This window comes from Pezoporus flaviventris, unplaced genomic scaffold, assembly GCF_033815535.1.
Source record: "Pezoporus flaviventris isolate CSIRO_AGI_PZ_B2104156 unplaced genomic scaffold, CSIRO_AGI_Pfla_v1 ptg000041l, whole genome shotgun sequence".
In the NCBI taxonomy this organism is placed as follows: Eukaryota; Metazoa; Chordata; class Aves; order Psittaciformes; family Psittacidae; genus Pezoporus; species Pezoporus flaviventris.
In genome coordinates, this window is record NW_026892589.1 from 12435750 (window position 1) to 12463553 (window position 27804).

Consider the following 27804-nt stretch of genomic DNA (forward strand, 5'->3'; position numbering starts at 1 on the left):
CAACCATCTTCATTTATTCACCCCTAAAACCAGAGCAGGTAAATTACACCAGCACCTACAGGAGAACAAGTACAATGAGCTGTGCTGGGGCTGTTCATCACTTCTCTCAGCTCCTCTTTGCACAAGGACACACAGAACAACGCCGGGACTCTGCACCATTAGACTTCAACTGAATCCTGTTTTTTTTCCCCTTCTGCCAGCACCATCTGTTTCTATGGAGTAAACAGCGACTGTAGACAGGTTAAATGCAAGGACATGTTTTAAACAAGACCCATTCTATACCACTTGAAACAAGAACAAAGCAGCTTCCCATACATTTTCCACTAGTTTTGTTCCTTAGCGTTCGTAAAGCTCTGAAAATGTCACAACAAAGAACAGATATTACTTCATTGTGACAGCACCATTCCCCTCGGTGTGTTTATCATGCAGACAAGAAAGTCTGTCCATTTTCCCCTGTTCAATTCTTATTCTTAATTACAAGTACAGAATACAAGTGAAATGGGTGGAAAGCCATGCTTTCCCTTATGTCATTGCACACAAAATGCAAGTTTGTTCAATAGAAGACCATGATTTATTGGCAGTCATTTCGAAACATGGAATACCGAATATAATAAAAAGACACTTGTAAAAAAAAAACCCACAACCCAGGAAAACAAACAAATCTCATCTTTAAATGCATCACTTGAAGGCATTGATCAAGGGGACACCGTGTGCCGGCAGCTCCTGGTGCAACTGACGGAACAACATGGCACATTTGTTCCTTTCCTGGGTCTTGCCTAGGGTGTGGAACAGCCGGGCTTGGAAGTAGAGGACGTCTCTGAGTTGCTCTTTACAGTCCACTTTGGCAAAATAAGTCTTGGCTTCATTTAAATTCAAGATAGCAGATTCCAAAGCTGTGGAAAGAAAGTGGGACAGTCACATTTAAGATAAGATCACCATAACAATTCCAAGTGATACAGCTCAATTCTGAGGAGCCCAATGACAAATTCCTCAGCTTTTCAAAACAATTTGTGTCTTAGCAACATGCTCTTTCAGTTCTGTTATTCAGCCTTTGCTGCAAACCATGGGTGTGAAGGTATGCGGATAAACAAGACTCCACTATAAACATCGTGGCTGTTGAATAACTCATTTTGCTATCTTAAATCTAGGTAACACAACTGCTATATCATTCAGTGTTTTCAATGGTGATTGTGTAGCAAGACCCCAGTCTAATACACTGGGTTGCACTTCTCAGCAAATGTCAGCAAGGAAAATCCCTCTCCACTCTACCTTCAACCTTCTTCTGTGGTGTGTAGGATGCTGCAGAAGCCACCTGACATTTGGCCACCAAGAACATGGCACAGCCTTTGTCCAGGACAGCTCCGTGGGCCAACACAGGTTCTATTGCCATGTGCAGAATATTCAGGGCTTGTTCAGGGATGCCAAGGATCAGCTGAAAGAGAAATACTTGCTGGTCTAATACTGGAATCCACTGGTAAGAGCAGCTTCTTCAGAGAAGAGCAACAGACATCACATCTGCTTCTAACAACAAGTGCACTATAGACAAGGATGTATATTTATGTGTATTTTTCCCCCACAATCTTCTTTTAAATCAAAACTTACTAGGAGAAACAAGCTGCTATTTGAAATGATTAAGCATGGCTTCTCTACCACAGTCAATGCTGACAACCACGTCTCTGCCAGCTCAAAATCAACAATATAACTGAACTCCATTACAAGTGTTATTTTTAATTCAAACACATGCCAAAGTGAGCTACTAGAAAGCCAAAATACCAGCACAAAGAATAACAACTGAAGAAATTAAGGCAGGGGCAATTTATGCTTGCCTGCTTAATTATATGCAATAACTACACATCTTAGTGATACACATGAAACTCAACTTCTATTATCTTCCTCACAAGATCCTACATTTAGAATATACTTCCTCAGAGTCAATAACTCAATTCCAACAAGGCTGCATTCTTAAATCTTGCAGGAGTAAAACCAGTATCCAGATCCCCAGAATAAATGTTGCCCTACAGCCCCGTGAAAACACAACTCAGGCATACCTGGGAGAAAGCCAAGTTCAGCACAGTTTCAGAAGCCAAGTACTGGAGGCTATATTCTCGAGAGAGGGCAAGAGCCTGCAGCAGGACAGGCAAGGCAATGGTATGACATGAAGATCTCCAGTAGAGCTCTGCTATTGACAGGAGTACACTAACCAAAACGGGGAAAGAATTACAAACTTTTCCTTTGATAAAACACCTTCACTTGTTTCTTCGATCCATAATGGTATTGATTTTATTATGAATTACATTACTGCACATACAATAAACTTAAATTACATCCTTAAGATGAGATGCCATTGATATCCAAAAGGATTAAACAACACTGCAACTACTCTGAAGGTCACCACAAAGGTACAACTACCCACATGCATTTCTATTTCCTATTTATTCTGGATGCAGTGTTTCCCTCTTCTTGCGTATGTCTTTATGCAGCTTGAAGTCTACTGCCTTTCAGTTTACATATTTAAAATGACAAGATTCCAATTCCACAATATTTTGAGGATTCCTCCATACCATGATTAATAAATGAAATTATTTTTAAATCTCCAAATCACAGTAGGTAATCTGAAGAGTAGTGAGGTTAGAACACAGGCAAATGGAAATGGCTGATTCTCATCACTGCAAAGTGGCTTTAATACTCTGAAAATACAACATTCTTACCTAATCACCATCTCTGTGTTCTTGATTTTCTGGCAGTGGATCAACAATTTCTGCAAAAGTCTGTGTGCCTCTGACATTTGATTTTGGGCTTTCAAGACAATGGCTTTTCTGCCGTGGTGGAAAGAAAACATCACTGATTGTGGTTTTGTGTTTTAGATACAACTCTGCTCTTCAGAACATAAGTAAAATAGGTGTCTATTGGTGACCCTCTGTTTCTTGTAACTGCAGAATGGTGTTCTGACAAAGTGTACACATGGTGTACATGCTGACGGGGAAAAACAGGCATCTCTGATTCCAGCTGGACAACTCCCAGGCAGAAAGGATCACACTCATACAACAGCTTCAGACAGAAAACAGGGATTGCCAAAACCAAAGGCCAAACAGGCAGCGCATGCAAGCTAGAAAGCACAATTAATTAGCTGTAAGAAAAACAGGTATGAGGTAAAGTAGCTAAAATTGGCTTGAACTAACAAGGATATGGAGCAACCGGGAAAGAGCGAGAACAGGGAAATGAGAAGCAAGTACACAGCAGTAGGGGATGTGTACAAACGCCCTGAACGCAGACACTGAGTAGAACACGTAAAGATCAGGGGAATCACAAAACAGTCCAATTCCAGAAGGACAAACATCAGGTCCCACAGCTTGAATACTGATCTTCTGGCTTACTGGCACTGGTTATGTCTGTAAGTGTTCTGCCTCATCAACAAGAAATTGCTTTTATCAGGAAGTTGGTTTTCAGGCTCTCAAACACCAAGTTTTAACTCTACATATTTCTAACACATCTTTCTCATTTAGGAACAAGAACCCATTAAAGGGAGTGAAAAAACATATTGCTCCATTTCATAGCTGTAGAAACCAGGACACAGATGAAGACACTCAAGCTCAGAGCAGGCCTGAGATCCATCCCTAGCTGCTTGACATAAAAATCTGCTTTGTGCTTAGGTTTGAGCACAGTTACGATGGCAGATTTCAAAGAAGTATTTTGTGTTCTCACAACAGACCTACAGCTCTAGAATAACACCAACTTCAGCAGTGCTACTGCAGTTCTTAAAGTGTCCAGAGAAACGACTGGAAATCATTATTGCAGGAAATACTCTAATGGAATAAGCACTTCAGAATAGACAACATGACTCCACTTAGCTCTGGAAAGGGAAGAACATGTAAGCACACAGAACAGAGCTATCATTTTGCTAAACTTTTCATTGTCTTTATGGCAGACACCTGCAAGTGTATGCAGAGTCATGATTTCTTACCTGTACACGCCTTCAATGCTATTCAGTGCTGTAATTCCAGCTACAAGAGAATCTGCTATATGGTATCTGCCATCATTCATGGCTCTCTCAAACTGTATTTTCTGATCAAACAGCATCCAAAGCTAAACAAAGAACACCAGGAACAAGTTTTAGAAGTTGTGCCCAACTCATTTTCTAATCCCAAGTTAGAATTGACTTTTTCCCTGTGCATATTTATTTCTAGACACAACTGTCACCCTGCAGTTACTGGATTTACCATATTGCTATCCTCAATGGAAAATGGCTCAGGTCTGGATTAATGTTTCAATACCAAAGCCCACCTATTTGACTGCATTTTAAGTACAAAAGCTCTTCTGAATCATTACTAAACAAGTAGAATCATAGAATGGTTAGGGTTGGAAGGGACCTTAAGATCATCCAGTTCCAACCCCCCTGCCATGGGCAGGGACACCTCACACTAAACCACCTCACTCAAGGATTCGTCCAACCTGGCCTTGAACACTGCCAGGGATGGAGCATTCACAACCTCCCTGGGCAACCCATTCCAATGCCTCACCACCCTTACAGTAAGAAGTTCCTCCTTATATCCAATCTAAACTTCCCCTGTTTAAGTCTGAACCCGTTACCCCTTGTCCTGTCACTACAGTCCCTAATGAAGAGTCCCTCTCCAGCATCCCTATAGGCCTATGTAACAAGTAGACTTGTTCTGTAGTGAAAGGGACCAAACTATATTTAACAGAATCTTGAAAACTTCAATGTAAATACTGTCTTAGACTCATGTGTTAATGTGTTTACCAGAGTTACACAAACTCCACCCTATTCTCTGTTATTTCTGGATTGCAGTATATCAAGATAAGCAGCATCAATTAAACAGAAGTTTGAAGCTCCAAATCAATGCACAGCATGTAACTCCTATATGTGCTCATGAAGCAGATGCACATTCCTCTCATCAATGACATTTCTATTCAAAAAGCTTTTTCTTAGGAAGCTAGGGTGAGATAAATGTCTCACCAGTCTCAAAACAACAGGGCATCTTTTTCATGCTTCTGTAGCAAAGTTTATGCCATACAACTTCCTGTGAGGTCATGAGCCAAGTGAAATTATCCAATGTATAGCCTAAGGCATACAGAGGAAAGAATTCAGGTGCAATGGAATTCAGGTCCTGTTGTATAATAGTTACATGATTTACAAGCTAAATGACATTCTACCTGTGCATGTTGACTGTTGGGAGGGAATCTTTCCTTCAGGTGTTTCAATATTTCAGAAGCAGCTGCAAAGTATCCCTGTAAGACAGAAGGAGCACTGTGATTAATGGACACCGGGGCAAGCGCCGCTCCCCTTCATTGCAACACAACCTTCACAGCCAGAACCTGCTGAGCCAAAGCCTGCATTTTCTTTGCCCCCAGTGCAGACATTAAAGTCAGAACAAAACACAAGTCAAGTCTCGCACTCCCTGTCAATAACACCCACACGTCCTCTCGCCCAAATGACATTTTGCATGAATAGCCATAAACCTCACCTGCTCTGCGTGCAGCTCCGCCAGGTGACACAGTACTACAGCAAAGGACTCTGTGTTATTCTGCTGAACGCCCACATTCACAGCCTCCAGGCTGTTCATGCTCAGCAATGTCTGGGCTTGTTGGAGTGCCATGGTGCTTGTGCGAGAGAAACATCTTTTAGCTTTCAAGCAATAAACACAACTATTTTTAATCTATGTTCTTGTTATGACAATAGCCTGCATTTTCTGGCAAGTCAAGGACCTGGGAGAGAATGGAAGCTTGTAAAACCACTGCTATCCAGGAACTCTGGACTACACATGCACATCAAGTACTACACACCAAAAGCTGCACACCGTCTAAGCACAGAGATGCTGGTAACGGGCACAGGAACAACTTACAATCTATTTGCCACTGCTAAATGGAAACTCAGTCTCTTCTCCAGTATGAATTTCAGAGGAACACAACAGAATGGAAGTAATTGCTCTCAGCCTGTACTGAATCAGAGTCTGATTGCTTTATTTTAGTGCACTGAAGAGACACAGTCACTTGTTGCACCTGTATAAATAACTCATAATGCATTATGTGCTAACAAGTACAGTGAGCTAACCCAAGAGTTCAAAAGAAACAAAATACCTGCGGCCATACAATCTCCAAATGGCAGTCTTCTGTGCTATACTAATATCAATAAGCTCTGACAAGCTGTGTTTCCAGTGCAACAGATCAGAATCTTTTAAGGCATCCATTAGTTTGTTGGCAGCCTTCCCTGCAAAAGCTCTTTGCTGAACCAAGGACTGTATTCCCAGGGAAGCAAGGTACTGGGAAGAAAAAAAGCATATATATACATATATATACAACAGTACTGAAAGACTGCAAACAGAGTCCACTACACTTGCAAATTACACTGGAGCAAGAGTTCTGAACTAAGGGGAAAAAAATCCCAGAGAAAAAGGGATGATGTTATTCAGTACAGACAAAGGAACACTGCTCCAGGCATTTCTTGAAATACCCACTTATGCACACCCACACGCATGTGAATGCCATTTTGTTAGATGTGAAAGGTAATTTCCACTCCTCCACATAGAAGTCTTAAAGAAGATGACAGGACTTGTACCTGGATTTCTCCAGCGATGAAACAGCTGTGAAAACACAGAGCCTTCCCCCCCCTTCCCCACCAAGCAGCCATGCCTGCTCTCATCTCCCAACATCAGCAGTTTAGCTCCTTTTAGAACAATTCTCTTAAGAAAGAGCTTGCAGATCTTGGGGGAGATAGAACTAAACATCCATGGTGCAAAACTGTCAAAGGGGAGGGCTGCCTTGCAAGATCTCACAGCTGGGACAGAGCCCTACAAGTAAACATGCGTTCAAAGCCCTGCCAGAGGCACCAGCACCGAGTTGTTCTATGATTCTCTAAGAACCTCCCTTTGAGCCCCAGCAGATTGCGCTATGGGCCTAAGGCCAAAATGGTGCATGGGGGCGGGCCAGAAGCCACAGAGTTTTTCTGCCTGAAAACCAAACAAATGAGAAGGAAAAACAGTGAGGCTTGCAATAATGCACTGGCATTAAAGCAACTGAACTCTGGTTTGTTAATGTGAGGAGTAAAACTAATAGAAACAGCTGGATTTTGGAGTGAGATTCGCTTACATTCAGTTATGTATTTTGAGTAGGCCAGCCACAAAACCCAAACCTCCTCCCACGCTCCCCTCACCACATGTGTTTTCCCTGGAATAAAGTTAAGGATAATTGAAATGAACTTACTGGCAAGCCAAAATGTAAAGATTTGTTTACAGAGTGCTCCAGCAGGACACAGCTATCGAATATCTTCTGCTCCAAGATGTACAACCAGCTCTAGCAAGGAAAGAGAAGTTAAGTCCCATTGCAGACAGCCAAGGGCTGCAGCACTTTAAACTTTTAGCACGGAATGCACAAGAACCCACTGGAAATAACAACCACTCTTCAGGATTAATGTGATACTAAGGAAACCTCTATTTAATGCTGCACAGCAAAATCACATCAGAAGTGCAGCTCGGCTGCGATGCTTGAAGGCAGTCAACACTGAACTGGAGGTTCAGGGGAATGCAGAGAAAGTAACGCAGGAACTGGATACCATTGATGCCAATTCATCATACCAATAATATACATTACAGAACAAAATACAGAGTATCTAAGTCTTTCCCTCCTCCTTTTTGTTTGCTCAAAAGAAGGCTGATTACCCTTTCAGAATCCAAGAGACAGGAGGAAAGGAGGAAGTTTATGAAATGCTATGTCTCTTTAATACACGTAAGACTAAACTTTGGGCTTGGTACGAAGGTTTTTGTACTCTAGGATCACAACTCCTGTTTAAAAAAGTAAGCCTGAGCTACAACAAAACCATCCCATGATGCCCCTACAGGTGCTCTGTGTGACCCATCTGCCAGAAGCACTTCCACCCTATTGCTGGGCAGTTATACTTGAATTACTGATGTAATTTGATGAGCTACCATTGTAAAAGTAGCCCTGCAGCAGTTCACTGAGCAAAGGGTCAGATCACAAAGGTGGCTTAACCTTGTTTCAACACAGCTACCTTACCAGGCAGTGCTGCAAGCAAACGTGGTCATTAGACTCCTGTGCAATTCGGATAGCTTCCTGAAGTGCAAGTTCAGCCTGTTGGCTAGAAGCAAACAAAAAGGGAGAATATATTAGTGTTCCCACAGTGCTTAAAATACAACATTACGATACTGAGGAATATTGATGTAAATTATGCATATAGCACTCAGGAGATAACTCTGATTAAAGACTGATGAAAAAGCCTGCATTTTCCTCCTGGCCCTTCAGCAATATATTCTAGTCTGGAGGATAATAAGCAAGACAACATCTGCATGCCTCTACAAAAACACAACTATAACCCCAAGCAGGCTTTCAAACCCTGTACAGGCCAACGTGCCAAGCTATTGTTTGAACAAGGGCAATGTTAAGCATCTGGCTGTGTAGAAAACACAATTTTGCAGATGTCCTTCCTATCTCCAGCCCTTTTACGTGATTCCTCCAGGCAACAGTCAATATATGCCAACCATATATGGAGGTGGGTGAGCCAGCTTTAATCGATAAAGTAACACCCACCCCTATGGCATTTTAAAACTAAAAAAGCTCAGATGGCTTTTCTTCCTTTAATGATCCCTTTTCGAGATCATCAGCTCTATGCTGATTTGAATGTTAACAGAAAACCAGCCAGTTTCTTGAGAATATAGCTGAAAATAGGCATCCACGTCCACTGACCTTTCTGAGGTCATGGAAACGTAGCAATGGAGAACTTAAATACTCAGGAAACAGTTGCAAAAGGACACAGACAAATGTCAACTCTTACCCTGCTGGAGATGGCTCAGTTATTATGGAAACCAAATAAATGTCAAAATGAAAACAAACCCAAACAAATCAAGATTCCAAGAAAATTCCAACCCAACTAAAGCTGTTATCAAATTAAAGTCCCTTCTTCTCCTGAACAGATTTTCAGAACAAACAGAAGAGCTATCTATCAGCACTTACGAGATGAAACAAGATGAATTTCAGTGGCATGGTACAATACAGTGACTTACTAGTGGCCAAAGCGACAGTGCAGTGCAGCCAGGTTCAGAGCAGCGTATCTCAAACTCCGACCATAACCTTCATCCCCATTGCTTTTGCTTTCTGCTCCAGTGAGGATTAACCGGTCAAAGTAATGAAGGAGGCTGTGGGTTGAACTGAAGACATCTTGCACTCTGAGACTATTTAAGTAGCTTAAATAATGCTAAAAATTGAAGCAAAATCAGCTTTAACTATCCAGAACTACTAAAACAAAGGGATGTTTATAATTACCATGTAACTTCTCATTGAGAAAGGTTGCCTAATAAGTGCAACCCTGCAATACTGCATGGCCAGGAAAGGGCTTGATCAGAAGTTGCAGTGATGCTGATACTACCTGTGCAGAATTCCTGTAAAACTTGGATAAAATGGGTCATTTGCCCTAACAGGTAGTGTTCCATAGGCCAACATCCGGCTGTCAGAACTATCCCACCAAGCCTGACACCTCGACATAGGTAGAATTCCTGTATTTATGTGCTAAGTGAGGGAATGGAGGCATGGCTTCCACTGTGCACGCACTGCAGAAGAAACTTTGAACTGTGAGCACTGCTTCCAGATGCCGTGCAGATAAAAAGGAGATGCTAAAGCTATGTATTCTTTTCTTGGCACTGTGGGACCTGGGCAGGACAACTCTTTAAGTCAGATGGAACCCTGGAGAGGACTTCAGACCATTTACATGCAACTTGCTCGCATTTTTATCATCTGCTTATATTTCAATACAGAATAAGTTACTCCCAAATAATCCCATCCCTTTGCAAACAAATCTCTTTACAACCATTTTGGATGAAGAAAGAGACACTTACTGCTTCAGCAAAGTCTGGATTAAATTTTAACAAGTTGTTCAGTTCCTTTTGTAAGGATGCTGGAGCGAGAGCCTTTGTTTCATCATTCTTTAATAAAGAAGCCTGGAATGAAAATTGAAAAGCAAAAGTAAGATAAGTGACAATCCAGAGGGTTACAAATGTATTTTGATACATGCTTGTCAGTTTGTTATCTGCTTGGAGGTAACATTAAAGAGATTTTGTAACAGCTCTGTTTACTGTGCCACTGAAACATCAGTGGCAGTTTTGTGCTATACTGTATTATAGCATTCACTTTGCTGAGATCAGAGAGACCAAGTGAAACAAAAGCTTATTTAAAGGAGTGTTTAAAGGTACTTAAAGAACTCTGTTTAATTTTCAATTTGAAGAACTAATACAATGGATTGCTCACTGGAATTACAAGCATCTTCTTACAAAAACAATCAGGGAACTAAGAGTGAATCCATGGTTTCTTCAGCAAGTAAATCAATAAAAAACCTGGAGGAAGTCCAGACCTAGCAGAAAGTCCCAAGCCAGCTGATGGAAAGACTGTGGGGCCTTTGGGTCAACTGAGAGCTGCATTTGTATGTGTGTTGTGTCTTTTTGCAAGGCAAATCCAGGGGCCAGTTACTTGATAAACTGAGACTATAAGCCCAGTTATTGGTGAAATCAAGAGCGAGAGAGCACACGCACACAAAAGCATACAAGTGCTTGTATTTCACACTAATCATCCTCATCACACTTCATCCTCATCAGCCAGAGAGGGGAAGAGGATAACAGACAGCATGCTGGGCCTCAACACTGCTTGCACTGGAAGCCATGGAGCTGCAGGAGCTTTGCCATGATCAGGCTACCAGATTCAGCAACCTCTAAAGGTAAAGAACCTAACAGGACTGGGAAGTTACTTTGAACTCTTAAAAGGTATACAAAACATCTCTTATTAGATCTAACTTTTATATTATATTTATATTTTATATTTATAATTTGCAATTTATTATATTTATATATTTGTATGTATTTCTACTTAGATTTTATATTATTTATATCTTTTTTTTGTTTCTCTTTATAAGTTATTACAAGCATGCAGTGCTTTAACTGCCATTTGTGCCCATGTGCATTTCTGCTCCACTCTGTATTTATCAGCTGGAATAATCAACAAAACTGCGCATTTCACAGACACCAAATCCAAAGCAAACAGTGGGAAGGGAAGTGACCTTCTCAGCATCAAACATCATCATCTGGTGTGCAAGTCTAGATAAAGCGCTTTTAGCCCCAAGTGCTCATAATGAGCAACTACAGGCAAGCTATCAACACATCTTTAACAGATCTAAGAAAACATCATGCCTGACACTGTGGATAGGACTGAAGGTGAAATTCACGTTACAGATCATTCACTCAGCTGTATTCAGAATTAACATACCTGCTGAGAAAGAAAATACTCTGCTTGTTTCTGGGAAAGAGGCCCGCTGCAAGATATCTCTTCTTCCCTGCAAAAAAGCACTCAGGTTAGAAACAAGAGCACTGAAATAGAATACAAGGAAATACATTGTATTGGACACTGCACACTTTTGCTTTATGAAGTTTTAGGAGGCATCACAGCTCAGAGCATGAAAGGAAACTAAAAGGAGAAAGCTTAATAAATGATTTCACACAGTTTAGTTGTAATCTTGACCTGCAGACCATAGTCAATATGAATATTACCCTAAATACATGTGAAAACCCAATGGAAAAGAGCAGATAGAAGATTTGGGGTTGCCATCTTCCAGTGGCTTTGCTCTGCTTTTCCTTTCTTCCAAAGACAGTCACAATGAAATGAACTGGCACTTGGGCCACATACCTCACTCCAGAAAACAGCTGTTCTGCAAGAGCAGTTTCCACTTTATTCCAAGGAAAGCCAGCAAGTACAGCAGACAGCCAGGCTCCAAGAGCTGTTAACTGACTCATGCTGTGGCAGAGCACGCACAAGCACAATTTTATACAAGGACAGTTTAGAAAGTAGTTTCAAATCCATGGATACACAAAACGCTCTTGGGATTATTCTTACAGTGGAGCAATTCTTTAGCATGTGAAAACTCACAATGTTTGCTTCTCAGTTTTTGATATGAATAGACGTGAGTTCTATTTGGAGAAGGGCAACAAGAGAAACCAAAACCATTAAGCTTAACTTTCCCTTAGCGAGCAATCTTTCCTTGTTGGAAGCAAAAGTAAAGCCTCCAACGGCTTTAGCGCCTCACAAACTAGCACAATTCACCCGGCAGTGGGCTGTACAGAAGGAAACTGCGGGCAGCATCTGGCTTTTAACCTGTGATTCACTAAGAGCGCATGAGAACCAGTCCTGCCATCTTCTACGACGGGCAGAACTGCTGTCATTTGAAAGTGTTACCACATGGTGGCACCAAGGAAACGCAGCAGCCACCCGGCCCTGCCAGTGTGCATGAGGCTTTATAAATCACTACATCTCAATATTGCAGCTGGATTTGCTAGTGACAGAACACACACATGACCTTGATGACCACTGGTGGAGTCTGGAAGGTTTAACAGCAGCAGCACCTTGATCTGGACAAAGCTTAAGTTTACTCTGATGTATACAGAAGTAATCTGAAATAAGACTTAATTCTCTTAAGAAGTGGGGAAAGACTTAACATATCACCTTAGAGGTAGATCGAGTTCTTCTTTCTCCATCTTCCCCTCAAATTCCTCCGTATTTGTCAGGTCCATATCACTCTCATCAATTCCATTTTTTTTCTCCTCATCATTCTGGAAGTACTGCTGAAGCGCAGTGTAAAGTTTATAGACCTGACTAAAAGAAAGCTTATTGTATGCCAGGATCATATGGCGCAGAAAGAGGCCTGCAAAGGAAAACATCTGCTATGACAACTGCCTGTAAGGGCGCTGTTTCAGAGAGGAGACTGGAAACCATCATAAGCAGAAGCTTACATCACATTATTTGATTTCACTTCAGTGTCTCAGTCTACCAACTGATAAGACTATCCTGGAGGGTGTAAATCTGGTATTACTTTAGTGGCAAATCTCACAGACCACCTGATCACAGCAAAGTTAAGCTCAGTGTAAGAACATTACAATATGAAACATTCGAGCAAGAGAAAAATCAGATCATGCAAGCTTTACACCTCCCCAGAAAGAAAACCAAAGCTGTCTCCTGAGTGAATTACATAGAATCACAGAATAGTTAGGGTTGGAAAGGACCTTAAGATCATCCAGTTCCAAACCCCCTGCCACAGGCAGGGACACCTCACACTAAACCATGGCACCCAAGGCTCTGTCCAACCTGGCCTTGAACACTGCCAGGGATGGAGCATTCAAAGCCTCCCTGGGCAACCCATTCCAGTGCCTCACCACCCTAACAGGAAAGAATTTCCTCCTTAGATCCAATCTAAACTTCCCCCGTTTCAGTTTGAACCCGTTACCCCTTGTCCTGTCACTACAGTTCCTAATGAAGAGTCCCTCCCCAGCATCCCTATAGCCCCCCTTCAGATACTGGAAGGCTGCTATGAGGTCTCCACGCAGCCTTCTCTTCTCCAGGCTGAACAGCCCCAGCTTTCTCAGCCTGTCTTCATACATCAGTGATAGCACATCAAATACAGAATACGGGTAACAGTTAGTTACCTACTACACTTGTTTTATGAACTTCTGGCTCTGTGCCTGTAAATGAATCAGAAAGGTCATCAAAAAATTGCTCCATATCTTTCAGTTCTCCTTCTGCCATAAGTTTCAACCTAAACAGGGAAAAGAAACCCACATTTTTAAGGGCATTGATAAGATGCGTCAAATAAAATATTCTTCTATTTCAGATACAGATGAGTAAACACAACCAGAACCAAGTGGCAGCTACTTCATTAGGCCCAGAAGGGTTCTATATTCGTAAGCCAAATCAAAACATACTAAATATTAATAATAAGTATAATAATAATCAGGTTTGGTTGGGTTCTTTTTCCTTTATAAACAGTTAAGAGCACAATTAGGAAAGATGGTTATTCTTTTAATATAATGAATAGGTACCCAAAACAGAGTGATTTTTAAAGCTGTTGCTGTTCAGTGAGTTAGACAGTGTCAAAACAGATCTTCTGTACATACAAACTTTAAAGCAGACAGCTGTGGTGTCCGGGTTTGGGGCCTTTCAGAACTTATTTATGAGAGCTTAGAACCACAGAGTGGTGTGGGCTGGAAGGGACCTTAAAAACCATCTAGTCCCAAGCCCCAACTTAGGTAACTATAGAAGTACGTTTCTGCACCTTTTTAACTACTCATTCACAGGTTCCAGAGCACTTCTCAGGGCAGATCTCTGTAACAGAGCATGCAGAGAGCACCTTTACCATCTTCCACAGAACCACTGCTTGCAGCAGCCGTGTTTTCACCTTGCCCACAGGGAACAAGGACCCGACGGGATGATCCGCAGCGCTCCTCAGCTTCCAGCACTGGAGAACCCTGCCCCGCTGAGCAGCCTCCCTCCACCACAAGCCCTGAGCGGGGCCCCTAACCCCGCACCCCGGTACGGGTCTCCCTCGGGCAGGCGGGGAAAGGGAGTCGCGGCCCCGGCGCCCACCTGATGTGCACGGAGCTGGCCAGGTGCGAGCAGCACTCCTCGATAGCCTTGCGCAGTCGCGACAGCGGCATGTCAGGACCCTGGGGAAGGGGAGAGCGCCATGTCGCGATATGCTGTGGCGGTCACCATCCCTCCCCCCCCCCGTCCCCAGGCCCAGGCCCCGACCTGCAGCAGCGGCAGCAGCAGCCGGTTGAGCCGGCGCCGCTCCAGCAGGCCCAGCTGCGCGCCGGCACGACCCAGCTCGCTCAGGAGCACCAGCAGCGCCATCTTATAGGGGGTGACCCAGTCCTTGATGCCGAAGACGTTGGCGTGCACCACGCCGTTCGTCATCATCGGGTTGAAGTACAGGCTCTCGTGCACGCTCGCCATGGCGGCACCCGGCACCGGCAGACCGGGAAGGCGCTCTCGCCCGCCAGCCAATCGCCGCTACCGCCGCCGTCACGTGGGTCACACCGCGCCCAATCAGAGCGGGGCTGTGCGCCGCCACAAGAAGGGCCGGTTGGCGGGATGATGCTCCGGGAGGGCGTTCCGGGGTGGAAATGGGTGCTGAGGGTAACGGGGGGCTCTGAGTGCACCGTGCGGGGCCCCTCCGAGCGGCCGCAGCCCCTTCGGGCACGCTACAGAAGGAGGAGCTATGGCCCGAGTCGGTGCGGGTTGGGCACTGCCTGCTGTCACCCACAGCCCGGCCGTGCCGCCCTCGTTACCTCAGGCCTCCATGCTGCTCCCGCCACAGCCCTGTGGGGACCGGCGGCTCGGTGGGGCCTGCACTCAAACCGCGAGGGCCTCGGTGGATGCACTGCAGCCCTCCGCGGGAGGTACGATGGTCACCGGTGGTGTCCCTGCTGTCGACCGTGTGTCCTGGTGAGGAGAACCGCAGCGAGGACATGGCGTTTCCCCATGGCCGCATGGAGGAGGCCGTGGTGGGGTTCTCTGGCCCATATGGGAGGGCTGATCTGTGCTCTCATGCAGGCATTTCCTCCATGGGATCATAGAATGGGTTGGCTGGGTTGGAAAAGACCTTAAGGTCATCTAATTCCAACCCTCTGCCATGGGCAGGGCCCACCACAGAGTGAATTGATTCCTGTTAGATTGCATTTCTTGCCCGTTAATTATGATGCAACAGGAATATTTCCACACCCAAGTTTTAATTTTCTCAAGAAGTTGTTAAAGTGCTTCATTAAGGAAACTACTCCAATTATTATAACAGTCCTCATTTTTGCAAGTGAGAGCAAAACAATGCTCAATGTTATTATACATCCGAGTGCCCCTGGGGATTCCAGTTAAGCTGCTCCTGATTCACGCCTCGGGGTGACGAGGGGAGGAGGAGGCAAATCAAGCATGGAGTAATCTTGTAGAATGCATTTACAATTCATGTTGTAGCTGGTTGTTGATGGCAGAATTAATGATAGCTTCCTAACCCTCAGTGAACTGATACTTATTGAACTACATTTGAATCTGAAACACAGGAAATGACTACTGCTGTTAAGTTATAAAGGTCATTTTACTGCCGTTTCCTGAAAATGAAGTGTGGCGGTTTGGGAGGAAGCACTGAAATGGTGGAGTGCCTTGGCAGGGAGAAGTGGGAGAGGAGGCAGCGGTTGGATGCAGCCAGCACAGGCAGAACTTGGAGGGTAAAGGAAATGACAAATACATCTGGGTCTGGTGTTCCTGTATAACGCTTTGAAACCAACGTGTGAACTCTGCTAACAGCCCTTTAACGCGTGGTACAGGGAACAGTTATGCATTTTAAGTGCTTTTAAAGCATATCTAAATAAACCCACACAGCTCAAAGCCAACCCTCCAAATAAGCAGCAGGAGATTATTTTGGTTGGTTTAAACTCAAGATTGGGTAATGCAACTGAAAAAGTCCTCTTTTATCTTTACTTAAAGTAGGCTGATGCTGATGAGTAATAAGCTTGAGCTGCTGAAACATGAAATGGCCACTGCTGGGTATGGGGACCCATGTGTTTTCGTGCAACTCTGAACCTGTTGAACCAAGCCTCGGCAGCCTGAAAACCTTCTCAAAGGTAATTCCAAAGTGATGTGCGTCTCTGGTATAAAAAGAGAATGCTATAAAGATTCTTGCTATGGGTATTAATATCCAACGTGAAATTCCCAACTAAACCCCAATAATTCATTATTATTATTATTATTGTTTAATTTTACTAAAAAAATTTGCAAGTTGTTACATTAAACCCAAAGGAATATTCTTGGTAAGAATAACTTCTGATGATGTGTAAAATCTTGGGGGATTACTGAGCTGCAGCGAGTCATTGCCACTTGTTAGTTTGTGGCAGAAGGAAATGGGACATCAGCATTAATAGATTTAAATCTTTTAATGCTTCCTTGGCACGATACAGAAGGCTCAGCCAGGGCAAGTCTTTTATTAATAGAACTTCTGCAAAGGCAACTTTTCAGCCACAGGGAAGCTGATGGAGTGTAAAAACAATCTCCACATTAGCATTAGACACAGTAATGCATTAGAAGTGCAAAAAATATCACGTTACACGTATGATTCATCAAGATCTGCCCAAATTAAGGTGGGAGTGGCAACTGCAGCTGCCAGCACAGTCACCAGATCTCAGCTCTCTCAGTCCCACGTTACTCCCTAAAACATCTGTGTTTGGGAGGATTTCTTGCTGGCAAGTCCTCAGCTGAGCTAAAGGAAACATTTTTAGGTTTCAGCTCAGTTTGGCTCCTCTGTGGGACAGAGATTTTACCCCACTTACAGTGACTGCATGAGGAGCTCTCACATTTTAGGGTTATTAACAAAAATACGTGTATGATTTGGTAGTTTAAGGGTGACTCTGAATTGACAGGTGACATAGAAGTTTCTAAAGCCAAACTGTACTGATACTCCAAGGTGTCTGTCCTGGGTTCAGTTGTAAGTTATTTTTCTCCTTCTTAGTAGCTGGCGCAGTGCTGTGTTTTCAATTTTAGTCTGAGAACGATGCTGATAACATACTGTTTTCAGTTGTTGCTAAGTAATGCTTACTCCGATCAAGGACTTTTCAGTCTCATGCTCTGCCAGTGAAGGGGGACACAAGAAGCTCAGAGGAAGCAGAGACAGGACACCTGTCCCAAAGCAGCCAAAGGGATATTCCGTACCACAGCACATCATGCCCGGTATATAAACTGGAGGGAGTTACCCAGAAGGGCCAGATCGCTGCTCTGGTCAGCCTGGTATTGGTCGGTGGGTGGGGAGCAATTGTATTGTGCATCGCTTGTGTTTATTGTTTTCTTTTTCTTTCCCCCTTTTTATATTCTCTCCCCTTGTTATTTCCCCTATCATTATTATTATTGGTGGTGGTGGTAGTAGTAGTTTTGTATTGTACCTGAGTTACTGGACTGGTTTTATCTCAGCCCATGGGATTTATATTCTTTTTTGGGGGAATAAAGGGGAGGGAGTGTGTGAGTGGCTGCGTGGCTCTGAGTAACCAGCTGGGCTTAAACCACGACAGTGCCTTAAGGCATCCTCTGCCATAAGAAATGTGGGAAACGTGCCATTGCTCATTCCAACATGGTAGTCACAAGGTTGTTCTCTCTTTTCAGCTGCTTTGCCTCAAATGACAAGTTATTGGGGGGGGGGGGGGGTGTGTGGACATTTTGTATTAAATCATGTGTAAAAGTTCACAGCCTATAAAAATCTTGCTGAGGATCAGAAGCATTTCCAAAAAGAGATGACCTGATTTCAAATTAAAATATGGTGTCAGTGCAAACCCAGAAGTTGGACTGCACAAAGTATCTGCTCTTGGTGCTACAGCAGCCAAGACTGTTCTGTTCTCGTGGCAATTACATACCACTTTTCTCTTTACTCAGTTTTTGTATCTGACTTGCTCCAGAAATAGCTCCTTCCTGCAGGAATTAGTAAAGGCTGCATGCAACCTTCTGTGCGGGTAAATTTGATTTACAGTCACAATTTATTTTCAGCCACTTTTGTCTGTTCCTCGTCTTGGCAAAGGCCTCCTTTATTCTTGGCCTTGTGCACTCTTATGTAAAGCTTTCGTGAAGGCTTGGTTGGGTTTGTATTGTGTGGCTTTCTCTAATGTAATCCTCTGGTGAAAAGCTTTCAGTTCTTACAACCTGTGGTTGTTATTTTATATATATATATATTCCATTCACAGCACTGAGATGCTAATAATGGCATCTAGAAGCTAGCTGGAGCTGGAGCTTTAAATAACAAAGCTCTTCTCTATTACTTAAAGAGTATCACCAAAAGGCTTGGTAGGAAAATCAGCACTGTGCCCTTTCGCCTACAGCACAGGGGCTTTTAATTCCACCTCTGACAATCCCTGCTTGTTTGCAGACGTGCAGAGACTTTGGAATTCTGGTGACTGCCAGACTCGACCCGAGCTCTGTGAGCAACGTGCTGGACACCATGTCAGTGCTTAGACCCCATGTCTGTCAGTGCTTAGACCCCGTGTCTGTCTGTGCCTGACCCCATGCCTGTCTGTGCCTGACCCCGTGCCTGTCTCCTCACTCAAAGCCCGCCTGGCGGGTTACAGCCACCCTGCTGGGTCGGTGTTCACAGCCCCGTTACCCCGGTAACTCCTCCCTCCCGCACCCTCCGGTCGGGTCCCTCCGTTACCCCCCTCACTCTTCTCCCGCCAACGCACAGGCGCTCCCTCTCCTCCCATTGGCTCCGCCCGCTCGCCGTCGGCGGCTGGGCAGCCAATAGCATGCGGCGCCTTGGGAAGACCCGCCCTCCGTGAGGCGGCCCGCCGTAGCGCCTCGCGGGGCGGGGGTCGGCGCCCGGGCGGACGGCGCCGGGGAGCGAGAGGCGGCGGCGGAGCGGCCATGAAGGTGAAGGGGGTGTTGCTGTGGCCGGGGCAGCGCCGTTCCCCTCGCTGCGGGGACGGAGGAGAGGGACGAACCGGCGCGGGACGGGGTCGGGACCCCGGTGGGACGGGCTGGGCCGTACCGCCCCTCCTCTCTCCCACAGGCCAGGCCGCTGCCCGGCCCCGGGCCTGCCCCGTTAGTGAGGGACCCCCGGGCCGGGCATGGCCTCGCTGAGGAGCCCCAGCGCCCTGCACTGACTCAGCAGCCGGGCAGGGCCTCCTGCTCCTGCTGCCGCCGCCCGCGGCGAGCCCCCGCCCCTGTGTGCGCGCCGCGGTCGCTTCCAAACCCCCCCACCCCGGCCGCCGCGGCTGAAGGAGCGGGACGGAGCCGGGCTCGCGGCGGTGCGTGGGGATTGGGCCTGTGAGGCGGGCGGCGGTTGGGAGCCGGCCCCCGCCCGGCCGCTGTGCGGGGAGGCCCCGCTGCGGCCACTGGTTCGGTGCCCAGAGGAGCCTCTTTCGCCTTCGAGGTGATGGTTGTGCGTTCAGGTGAGGGCTGCGGGTTGCGGTGACCGGGGATGTGCCAGTTCGGTGGGTTCCGAGGGGTGCTGCGTTCCTGAGAAAGCTTTGCTTTATCGCAGGATGGGGGTAAGGAGGAAATTTCAGCTACAAAGAGAGGAAAAACACCCCTTCTGCTGCTCTCCTCTTGGTCTGGTGGCTTTGATGGCACATTCTCCTCGGACTGGTGTGGAAGGAGCTGCGTGCAGCCTCCCAGCTTCTTGGGGTGCTGTCTTTCTGAGGGGAGAGTCTCAGCAGGTTACTGAACGTCCTTAAAGCCAAAAATGAGAGCAGAGAAGTTCCAGGGCTGTATTTTGCCTCTATGGGATGCACATAACATATGGAGAGAGAAGATAGCGGATAGCAGCGTGTGAGAACATGGAAGTGGTGCCTGATGTGGTTGGAAAGGTTTTGGTGCAGAAACGGACAAAATTTGAATTAATTCTCGAGGGAAGGAGTTTCTGTTTTAGTGTGTCTCATTTGCACCTTGTGTTGGTGCTTCTCAGCATGGTCTCATTTCTTTAGAGAGTAATACGAAGAGTCTAGACGCTGTAATTCGATTATCGGTTAATGAGACACAAGTGCATAGAAAGCATTCACAGCTGACTTAGGTTAAGGAGAAAATTAACGCTGCCACGTTGCTTACCTCTCACCTCAAAATGACTGAATGCTTGGCAGTGAGTGTGGAGAGGTTTTGATACTATCAATGTTCATTTATCCAAATAACAGTTGTCCAGAGTATCTGTTTTAGTGTTGATGGTGATGTCTGAGCACTTATTGAAGGCTCTTGGATAAAACAAGTCTAGGAAGCAGGTGTTAAACTACCAGGGAAATTGATAATTTTTAAATATTAAATAATTTACAAATACTCTGTTTTTCAGAAGTCCCTGCTTTTTAAGGTTTTAAAACTTGGTTCTCTCTTGGCTTAAATCATTGGTTTTTGGAATGTATTTCTAGAAAGAGAATAACTCTTGCCTAATAATCTAGCATAATTAAGCAGAACTTGTATAGGAAAAGTTACTATTGATCTGTTTCCACTCTTTATTATTGGAAATTGGAAACCAAGCATGGGTTTGATGATGGTTTAATGATTGCCAGAGAAGTCTGATCACATGCTGGAGAGGCTCCAAGTGCTCTGTATATCTGGAGTGCAGCCACGTGCTGGGGCTACCTGTGTCTTGGCCAGGGGTCAAGGCAGGGCCACTGGAGCTTGTCTCCCTTGAGCTCCATTTGCAGGAGGCTTGAGGAGGAGGTTTTCTCCTGTGCATGGGGTGCTCACTGCCATGGAGGTTTCTGGTCATGCCTGGCATGGATTCTGCTCTTGAAATACCTGTAAAATTAGTGAATTTAATTTGTTGCATGTATATTTGATGTTATAACTGCACAGAGTGTCATGTGATGTACCGCTTAGGAGCAAAATGACTCTGTTCGTTATTTCGCTGTATTGCAACACTTCTAATGTCAGCTTACAACAGTGAAAGTGAAATACTAGGTTTGTGTGGGTTGGAGGGATGCTTCTCATCTTCTGTACTTGAGGCACTTGCATGAAGGTGGTGGTGTAGAACACGTCTGGTCCGACGGCATTGCTCCTCACCACAAAGTGAGGACTCTTTCCTTGCCTGTTGTGCTCAGTGGTTTGAAAGGAGACATCCTGGCATAGCCCAGGATATTGTGTTATGTTCCCATAAACGAAACAGGACCGTGTTCTGTCCAGGGTAAATGTGCAACTTAATGTAGAAATTAATCCAGTTACTACAGCAATTAAAGCGCCATCATTACTGAGCTGAAGTGTTGGTTTAGGTTTTGCAGTGAGAAGTCTCAAAAAGCAATTATTTTGTGTCTTGGGAAAAAAAAAAAGATGCTTCCCTGGAATGAAAACCAGAGCAGCTCTAATCAGCATAGTTAAGAATATATATATATTCTTACATATATAATATGTATATAGTTGAAATGTTGTACCACTCAGCTTCCTTTCAGAAAGAACTTGACATGATTCTTTCAGTGAGCCACATGACAGTGATTAAACATGTGACCTGAAACAATTTGGAGTCCAAATTCCAGCTTTAGTAGAATATGCACTTTTGATAGAGAATCTAGTGCCAAAGACTTCCAAGGCTAAAAAGTAGCCATTGATTTATGTATTTAGGGGGTTTCATAGTCTTTAAGGATTGTGTGACTCAGAACTGAAGTTTAGTCAATATGGAGTAAGTTCATTTAGAGTCAAGTTCTGTTAGACATTTTGTGCTAGGGAAGGTCTTGAAGAACATTTCCCTCTCAGAGAAACTGGAGTGTAACTATTTCTAATGAGGTTTGGTTTAATACTTTCCAGTTTGAAAATCCAGAAAGGTTTTTGGTGTTTTTTTAGAGTTGTGTGTGAGTCATAGAAGAGCTGGGTTAGTTCTGCAGAGGATCCTGCAGGGGATCTGCTCTAATTATGATAAATTGCCGTGTTGCTACTTGTCATCTCATCAGGTTTTGCCCTTCACCTGTGACTAGCTGTTAGTCTTGTTCTTTGCTTCGTTGTTGCATTACCTCCTCATTCCTTACCCTTTTTGCACACAACTGTGCTAGCAAAGGAGTTATAAAAGCAAGCTCCTTGTGCCTGTGTTAGCTTCTTGGAAGCAAATCCCACCGACTTTGGCTTGCAGCTGGGAAGTGGGGATTATTGGGCTGTTTCAGCCTGGTGCTCTGGGAATTCGCACCACATGCTTCTGGGATGATGACAGATGGACTGAAGTAGCTCTTCAGTAGCAAGGCACATCTGATGTGGGCTTTCAGATATTAACTCTCTTTTTTTGCTTTGTGAATGTTTTCAGGCGGGAGCTACTTCCATGTGGGCTTCCTGCTGTGGATTGCTGAATGAAGTGATGGGGACTGGAGCGGTCCGTGGCCAGCAGGCTGGCTTTGGAGGAGGCGCTGGCCCATTCCGATTCGCACCAAACACGGACTTCTCAGCATACCCTTCCCCAGCTGCTGCAGGCACTAACATAGTTTGCAAAGCCTGTGGGCTTTCCTTTTCGGTTTTTAGGAAAAAAGTGAGTATATTTCCTATTGCATAATGTTTTTACTCATAGGAGCTGATCTGTAGGCATACTGGGAGATGAATGTGTATTCTTCTTTAGATAAAGAAACCCAGGGCAGAGAGCCAGGGAAGGGAGTAAGTGCTTTACTCTGAGTTCACAGGAAATTAATGTCAGACAGGATTAGAAGAGTCTGATGTTCATTAATCGGTGACACACAGGATCTGCTCTGACCTAAAAGTTAGAGGATTCTAATTTGTAAGATGTGTGCTTTAGCTTCAGAATCTTAAACATTAAAACAAGTCTGGTTTTGAAGAGGATACCACACATAGTGGTTGAGTACTGGAGTGAACGAACTGGGTGATGGAAAAGCTAAAAACTTCCAATGTAGAGCTTCTTTCTGTGACATACTCGTGTCATTCTGCTTGCTTCCAGACCAGGTTTAGTTCTGTTAAATGCTATTGCACTTCCGCAGCCTCTTGCTTCATTTGGAGGTGGGTTGGTGGGTTAGTAAATGAGTTTGTTAATACTGTTGCTGTGTGTGACTGCCCAGTGTGACCTAATCCCTTGCAGCTCTTTTAGATATGAAGCCTCATTCCTCAGTTTGAGTGTTCAGTTTCCCCTTCCTGTGCATCCTGTTGTTCACATGGCAAACACGTTGAATTAAGCATTATGTAGGGATGTTTTATGAAGCTAATATGAATTTACTAAGATCCTGAAAAACTTGATTTGCTCACAGAGCATGGGGTGACCATTTAAAATCACTGCTCAAAGCATTGCCTGTTCTAGCTTGTGTGTGTTGTATGAGCCTTGTGAACAAAGCTCTTGTCAGAAGTGACATTTGGGAGTACTTACCTGCCATGCAGTTCACTACATTTAAAGCTTACTTTGAGTTCTATGAATCAATTGAGGAAGCAAAGTGTTCTTTAAAGTTTGGGGATTACATTGTTTTTTACACGTGTGAATATAGCTGTGACACTCAGTGTATTCAGATGTATTTTAACATACCATGATATTAACTGGCATTTAATTTCTTTTATTGTCTAAACTACATCTGGAGTACTTCATCATTTGTTTATTCATGATGTTTTTTCACTGAACCCTCAGATATGGTTGTAGCTTACGGGAATGCTACAGAAGCAGTGGGATTTCCCTGGAACTCCTGTTTGACAAAACAACTGTTTCATGGGGCAGTTTTCTAGACTTGCATCCTAAAAATGCTCTTTGTCAAAACTGACAACGAAAAGGCTTTCAGTAAATGACATAGCCCAGAGAAGGGAAGAACAGGGTCTGCCTTTGTTACTTGTCCAGCTGAGTGGTTGTTTTCTCTTTCTCCTCAGCACGTGTGCTGTGACTGCAAGAAAGATTTTTGCTCGTTTTGCTCGGTTTCACAAGAGAACCTCAGGAGATGTTCCACTTGCCACCTGCTGCAAGAAACAGCTTTTCAGCGCCCTCAGTTAATGAGGTTGAAAGTGAAGGATCTGCGCCAGTACCTGATTCTCAGAAACATACCCACAGATACTTGCAGAGAGAAGGAAGACTTGGTGGATCTGGTGCTGTGCCACCACGGCTTAGGTTCGGAGGAGGAGATGGACGCTAGCAGCTTGCACTCGTCACGGTCACAGACTTCAGGGTTTTTTACTCATCCATTTTCTATGTCTGTATCGGTGTCATCTCAAGGAGAACTTGCAGACAGAAGTGGAAGCACAGGAAATGGAACACCTTTACGGGTACAGGAATTACTGTGTTGGGTTATGGTCTGGCGTAGCTTTTTCAGTAGGTATGCATGGCTTTAAAATAAAACGCCAATTGGTACACCTTGGGGTGGCAGGAAATATACTTTTTTCTTTTTATCTATCTCTGACCCGAAAACAGAAGATTATTAGGCAAGATTCCCAGTTGAGGTGATGGAGGTGACTTGAACAGATAATGCTTAATAGCAATTGAAACTTCAGAGTGTCCTTGTCTGTGATCAGTTTGGTACAAAGGAAGATGTTTTATAAGGGATAAAGTGGTTTTATCCTGATAAGTTTTGTTTTGTACACAGGGGCAAACAGAAACGTCTTCTGTCAATAATGAAGAAGAAGAAAGTCCAGAAGAGCAGGTGAGATGCAAACTATCCACAGAATGCATTTTTGCCTTGTGACACTATGAAGTGTTGAAGTTTCTGTCACATTTAGTACCTTGTTCTGATTAGTTAGCTGTGACTAACAACGTGTATCTGTACATAACTTGCTTTAAAAAGAATAGACCTTTAGCCAAGGTGCTGTTGCTGAATGCAGCACCACATCTGGTGCTGTGAACTTACCAGGACAGCTAAAACCATGTAACTGATGTGTTTCAGACCCCTGGACTGTCCAGAAAGCGAGCAAGGGCGTCTCTCTCTGATATTTCAAGTCTGGAAGACATTGAAGGGTTGAGTGTTCGGCAGCTGAAGGAAATACTTGCCTGTAACTTTGTCAACTACTCAGGATGCTGTGAAAAATGGGAACTCGTGGAGAAAGTGAGCAGGCTATACAGAGAGAGTGAGGAAAACCACAAAACACGTAGGTTTATGTCTTATTCTCACTTTTGTAAGATTTATTTTGGGGTCTCCAGTAGCTGGTTCTGCTAACAGAAGGATTTGGTATCTAACTTGGGTCTGCACGCCTGGGCCAACTGGAAAAGTGAGTTTTAACAATCTAGGGTTCATCTAGAGTAGTTCAGTGTGGTTCTAAGGGATTAAATGAAGCTTTCCAGGATTGTGCTGGGGTTTTAAGCCTTTTTTCCAAAGCTCAGAGATCTCAGCTTTCCCCGTGGAGGTAAAATTGCACAACTGAGAACCGGTTCCTCAGAGAACATGAAACTTGGCACCTCTGCATCCTTTACTAGGTTTCACAAGGCGTCAGTGAGAGCTGCTCCGTGGCTGCCAACAGGCCAGAGCAATTCAGGTCTTTTATTGTGCTAAGAAGTAGAAGCTACAGTGGCAAAAGTCCAAGTTCAAGTGGTTTAGTCTCTGTACACATTTTCATTAGGTGGTTCTGTGGCCGCAGCTCGGTGATGAGTGTTCTGCCCTCTCTTACACTCAACCACTGGAGTCCTTCCCTTGTGTGACTGCTGTATGTCCACAGACCGATTCATGGTCAGATGTTATATGCTGAAAAGCAACTTTTTTGGTGTCATTATCAGCTTCAAAACCACCTGCCTGGCTCCTCAATGCTGCCCCCAGCAGCTGGGCTCTGAGGAATGGGGCACTGTGGTTGGCTGGAGAACTTAACAACCCTGGGCCAATGCCCAGCCACAGACACTGCAGGGCCTGTGATAATTGAAGTAGGGCTTAAGTGAGTATCAAAACGGGGCTTAAGTAGGTGTGAGAGCATGGTTTAAGTGAGACCCTCCATTTGGTCATAGACCAGAACTGAAAACCTGCCTCAGATCAAGCTGTAAATGTCTCATTTTTATAAATTTACCTGGTTTTCTGCCGTGGTCTGATGGAACATTTGGTTGCTGCCAGGGGCTTTTGTCTATTTGCAATGAAACTTGGCAGGCTTTGTTCAGTTCTGCCACCTTCACAGCTTCCTTAGAGCAGACTAAGAAGTGGAAGCCTTATTATTATTATTATTATTATTGTGTTTAATCTTCTGAGGAAAGCATTCTGCCAGTCAGAATAAGCTCAGAAATGGAAAACCAACACGCTCTGAATGTTAATCCAGCACATTACTTCACGCTCATTATAGTCTGAATGGAAAATGGTCTCCCAGTTTAAAGAACAAATCCAAGTACTGGCTGTTCACTTTTTAGGGGGTTTCTCGTTCTTGTTTCTTCACCTTTTTTGAAGGAATATAGACTAATTCTTAGCTGTGGATTAGAAAAACCGCTGTGCCCAGGCAGCAGCACCACTGCCAAGTGCATGATCTCCCTTCTCTGTTGGGTTTCAGAGGGCGAGAAGATGCAGCTGACGGATGACGACGACAACCTGTGTCGGATCTGCATGGACGCCGTCATCGACTGTGTCCTGCTGGAGTGTGGCCACATGGTGACGTGCACCAAGTGTGGCAAGAGGATGAGCGAGTGCCCCATCTGCCGACAGTACGTTGTCCGGGCCGTGCACGTCTTCAAGTCTTAACCCCAAAGCCCAACGGTGCAGTCACCCATCCAGGATTCCTGGGGGCAGGAATGCTGAACCTTGGGGTGCGCTTCAGCTTTTCAATAAACACCATTCTGAAGATTAAGATCCTAAAGGTTTGTGAGGGATTTTTCTACAGCGTAACTGAATGCCGGGGTTGGGCAGGACAATTCCTGTGTGTACAGTAACTCGCCTTACAACCCCACACACTGTTGGATCAAACTGTTTACAGCAGTCCTTGCTCTCTTCTGAATAATGCCACCTCAAATGAACGCGTTCACGACTCAGCAAGCAGTCAGGAACACCGCTGCTTGCCTGTATTTGCGTGTGACCTTGTCTAGTGCATTAGAAGCAACAACTATCAGTTGAATATTCAGCTTTTACGTAATTATAGAATGTAAGTGCTGCGACGCTGCTCCCGCAGCAGTGGTAGCAGTGAGCTGCGCCTGTAGGAAGCACTGCCATGAACGGTACCTGCACAGAGGCCCTTAAGTAATGTCTTGCCATTACATGTGCTGTCCTGGCCCTTCCTTGGAACTGTACACGAGCCTCCATCACATTGTGGGGCACAGTCATTGTGCAGGGCTCTTCTGTGTGGTGTCCAACTGCCCATTACTAAGTGTTTTTTAGTTAGGAATAACCTATTTTTTTAAGAAGGGGGTATATAGTAACCATACTACTGTGCTCCTTAAGCCACTCATGCCTATTGTAACTATTACTCTTAAGTGTGATGATTGTACTCCATCTGTACTGTGAATACTAATCAGGGTCATGAAACTTCTTGCTGCTAACATGTGGAATGTACTCATGGTGTTACTGACCTTAAACAGGCGGTCGTTGTTCAGGGGAAGGGGGATGTGGTATTTGTTTGAAACCTCGCATTCACAGGCTTTAACCAGGGCTGTGTCACCAACAACCACGCTTCCCC

General features: G+C 44.6%; 2 protein-coding genes across 3 annotated transcripts; one reads left to right on the forward strand and one right to left on the reverse strand.

Moving 5' to 3' along the window:
- Nucleotides 1-548: 548 nt before the first annotated feature.
- Nucleotides 549-14828, reverse strand: ANAPC5 (anaphase promoting complex subunit 5). The gene is made up of 17 exons (XM_061466275.1): nt 14584-14828; nt 14419-14498; nt 13482-13591; nt 12505-12703; nt 11275-11341; nt 9858-9959; nt 9030-9220; nt 8026-8107; nt 7216-7305; nt 6094-6275; nt 5481-5616; nt 5170-5244; nt 3962-4083; nt 2709-2816; nt 2049-2196; nt 1270-1432; nt 549-893 (listed from the first exon to the last, which is right to left on the reverse strand). The coding sequence occupies exons 1-17, from the start codon at nt 14785-14787 to the stop codon at nt 679-681; spliced, it is 2274 nt and encodes a 757-aa protein (XP_061322259.1). The 5' UTR covers nt 14788-14828; the 3' UTR covers nt 549-678.
- A 1514-nt stretch (nt 14829-16342) lies between these two features.
- RNF34 (ring finger protein 34) lies at nt 16343-26984 on the forward strand. 2 transcript variants are annotated; one of them, XM_061466291.1, is made up of 6 exons: nt 16343-16445; nt 22568-22786; nt 24112-24501; nt 24819-24875; nt 25116-25317; nt 26689-26984. In XM_061466291.1, exons 1-6 carry the CDS (start codon nt 16350-16352, stop codon nt 26874-26876), a joined length of 1152 nt encoding a protein of 383 aa, XP_061322275.1. In that variant the 5' UTR covers nt 16343-16349; the 3' UTR covers nt 26877-26984. The 2 variants fall into 2 exon arrangements, with proteins under 2 accessions (XP_061322275.1, XP_061322276.1); XM_061466292.1 differs by lacking the exon at nt 16343-16445 and adding an exon at nt 19107-19221.
- Nucleotides 26985-27804: the final 820 nt, after the last annotated feature.